Source organism: Lactuca serriola, chromosome 4, assembly GCF_051521515.1.
Source record: "Lactuca serriola cultivar US96UC23 chromosome 4, Lser_US96UC23_V15, whole genome shotgun sequence".
NCBI classification, from domain to species: Eukaryota; Viridiplantae; Streptophyta; class Magnoliopsida; order Asterales; family Asteraceae; genus Lactuca; species Lactuca serriola.
In genome coordinates this window covers 200769759-200772964 of record NC_136411.1, presented here as the reverse complement: position 1 = coordinate 200772964, position 3206 = coordinate 200769759, and the positions used below count along the sequence as shown (strand labels likewise).

The 3206-nt window shown below is 36.2% G+C and overlaps 1 protein-coding gene across 1 annotated transcript; it reads right to left on the bottom strand.

The window, feature by feature from the left end:
• Positions 1-506: 506 nt before the first annotated feature.
• On the bottom strand, positions 507-1633 carry LOC145099117 (uncharacterized). The gene is made up of 4 exons (XM_079036701.1): positions 1148-1633; positions 971-1042; positions 681-893; positions 507-568 (listed from the first exon to the last, which is right to left on the bottom strand). The coding sequence occupies exons 1-4, from the start codon at positions 1530-1532 to the stop codon at positions 507-509; spliced, it is 732 nt and encodes a 243-aa protein (XP_078892827.1). The 5' UTR covers positions 1533-1633.
• Positions 1634-3206: the final 1573 nt, after the last annotated feature.

Below are 3206 nucleotides of genomic sequence, written 5' to 3'. Positions count from 1 at the left end.
CACAGTTCATATATTAAACTATGAATACTATATAAAAATACGTTCCAATATTCAAAATTTCATGCAGAAACCATGTTCCAATATTCACCTAATCCTCATGTATTTTAGATTTTTAGTTCACATAAATGGTAAAGCCCAATAGGCCATATGCTCATACTTATTGTATTTAAAACCCATGGCCCTCCCCATACTTATCACTTTTAATTGGCCCTTTTGCTATTAAAGGTATTTAATAGCCAAATTCACAAAGAAATCTTAATTGATTACATTATTACATTGGCGATGCTCCTAATTTTAAATGCCTGAAATCATTATATGTGCAATACCTGTTTACCTCAATAAATAAATACTTTCACAAGTTACGTTTCTTTGAACTATGTAAATAGTCTTATTAATACTCTATATTGGCTTCTTTAGTTTACTTCTAAGTTTTAGCGTTTCATTTTTTTAAATTAGTTTGTATTTACTACATAAGCAATTAAACCGAACGCATATAACAAAATTCGTTATTCCACTTTATCATTACTTACTCCACTATACTCCTTTAATTGAATTGGAACGTAGTTGTCTTTTATAATAAATCGTTTTTAACATAAGAAATATATTTTGAAGTTTAGAATTATTGAAAAGATTGTGATCTTGAACCTCATTTATTTAGTGGTTTTATGCAATAGACTTACCAGCCGAAGGATTGAAACCTCGATGATTGAGCTCCCTATATTCTTGACAAAGTGCACAACATTCGCAACACAAGTGAGTTAGGCAGTCAGATGCAGGCTCTTCCATGAGTCCGAAACGGCCTCTTAGTTTGGTACGATAATTGCATGAAACAATACATGGCATTCCAATAACCAACGCCACTACTGTATAAATCAACCCACTCATTTCACAAGCTGTAAAAAAAAGTATAAATATTCATATTCTAGAAAGCAATATGAATGTATTTAACATCGCTATTTCATACACTTACACGTTCCACCATTGTCGATGGTTGCTGCAAGTTGTCCGAATGTCACACATGGACAAAACAATGTAATGATAGCTGAAAAACAAAACAAAAACGATCATTTCCTTAATACACCATCACGATCTACCTAAGTGTATTAGAGAAAAAATGGAAGATCAAGTCCAAGACCAAATTAAATACCATTTTCAGGATCATCCATACACTCAAACAGTCCTGTCGTCCAACCCAACCGATTTGGCAGTGGTAGTTGTGGGGCATATACTAGTGGCGGTTGTGGTGGTGGTGGTGGTGGTTGTGGGGCATATACTACTGGTGGTTGTGGCGGTGGCTGTGGTTGTGGAGCATATACTACTGGTGGTTGTATAAAAAACTGTGGTTGTATAACAATTTGTGGTAGGCTTGGTGCAGCTTGCGCATGCACTGTCATACCTTGTTGTTGCTCCGGAACAAAAATTTGTTCCGATGATGGAGGTTGTGTTGATTGTTGGCTAGTTTCTGGGTATTCGTTATGAACTTGGACCTTACCATCTTCAGTAGCATTAGAGATATCATCAACACGTGTCATTGTATTATCATGAGAATTGAGAAGAGTTTTTGAGATTATGTAGCATTATTTATTTATGGATCAGTAACAGTAGATGCAATTCATCATGCTTTCCATGACAATTGTTCTTGGGTGCGACGGCCGGCGTATGATAAGATAAAAGAAAACGTGAAATGCCAAAGAGAAGATGTCCTTTTTGGTCTACACAAGGGTATTTGTCTTGTAGTAATTAACGCCCACTGTTTGTCTTCTTTTCTATTGTTTGCTTCTTATAATGATGTGTAACAATGTACATAAGAGTTTCCCTCAAATATAGACGTCCTAAATAGCCTTTTACTATAGTTTTCACAACAACTCACGAATTGGATATTGAAAGTATTATAAAATCTCTTTTGATTTGTGTATGCAATAAGATTTTGTATTTTAGGATTTTTATTGCATTATGTACATTGTCATTTATTGTAATTTTATGTTCGGTTAGTAATTTTGAATACAAGAAGGAGAAGGGATGAATGTTGATTGATCAATCTTTATGATGAAGTAGTAATATGTTGGGCAATATTCAAAAAATTCCAACACATCTAGACAACCAACTGATTGATCAATATTTGCATGCATGCTATCTTTTCTTGCCAATGCTCAATGATATTTTGAAAATTACAAGCAACAAGGGATTTAAAATGCATAGTATATTTACCCATATTATAAAAATCGACAAGAAACATGTGATTATTTACTAAGGTGTCATGTATTCGAAGCTTAACGTCTATGCTTTAGTATTTTTTTTGTACGTTCAGTCTCCTATAAATAGGAGTTGAACATTGAGTAGATGGTAAGATTTAGGGTGTGATAGAGTGAGTTCTCTCTTTTATTATCATTTTGTAACTCTTGTTCATTGGAAGTAAAAAAGCTGAAACCAGATTTTATTTACTTCTTGTGTTCAATTGTGTTGATTCTACTCTGATTTAATTCTTATACTCGATTATCACTTCATCAATTCCATGAAGAACTGGGTACGAGGTTACATCTTAGCACTGCATGTCATCCGAAGACTAATGGTTAGAGTGAGTGGACCATTCAGACACTTAAGGACATGCTGAGGGAATGCGTCATAGATTTTGGTGGGAGCTGGAACTCCTACCTTCCCTTAGCCGAGTTTTCTTACAATCACACTTATCACTACAGTATCTGTGCGCCGCTTTTCGAGCTTCTTTTTAGGAGGAAGTGCCATACCCCAGTCTATCGTGGAGAGATTAGTCATAGGGTATTGGATATGACTGTAGTAGTCCTTCAGATGTCGGAGCTCATTCAGCAGATTAGGCAGAGGTCGCAGACAGCTTATAGTAGGCAGAAGAGTTATGTCGACAAGCGTCGATCTGAGTTGGAGTTACAGGTCGGTGACATGGTTTTGTTGAAGGTATCACCCTGGAAGGGTGTAATACGCTTCAGTAAGAGGTGAAAATTGGGCCTTTTCGGGTGATTGCCAAGGTCGGCAAGGTAGCATATAGGTTGGATTTTCTCGAGGAGCTCATTCAGATTCACAGCAACACCTTCCGTGTTTCACAGCTGCAGAAGTGTGTGGTTGATGATTCAACGGTTATTCCTTTGGATGATGTACACGTTGACGATAGCCTGAATTACATTGAGGGACCGATGGGGATTTTAGATGGGAGGACAAAAGCCTTAGTATCAGAA

What these genes read in the sequence shown, in the direction of transcription:
- LOC145099117 (XM_079036701.1), bottom strand. Translation starts at nt 1,532, where the DNA reads ATGACACGTGTTGATGATATCTCTAATGCTACTGAAGATGGTAAGGTC. An exon ending in CATCGACAATGGTGGAACGT is followed by an intron (nt 894 to 970) that starts GTAAGTGTATGA and finishes TTTTTTTTACAG; the next exon opens with CTTGTGAAATGAGTGGGTTG. An exon ending in AGGTTTCAATCCTTCGGCTG is followed by an intron (nt 569 to 680) that starts GTAAGTCTATTG and finishes TTATTATAAAAG; the next exon opens with ACAACTACGTTCCAATTCAA.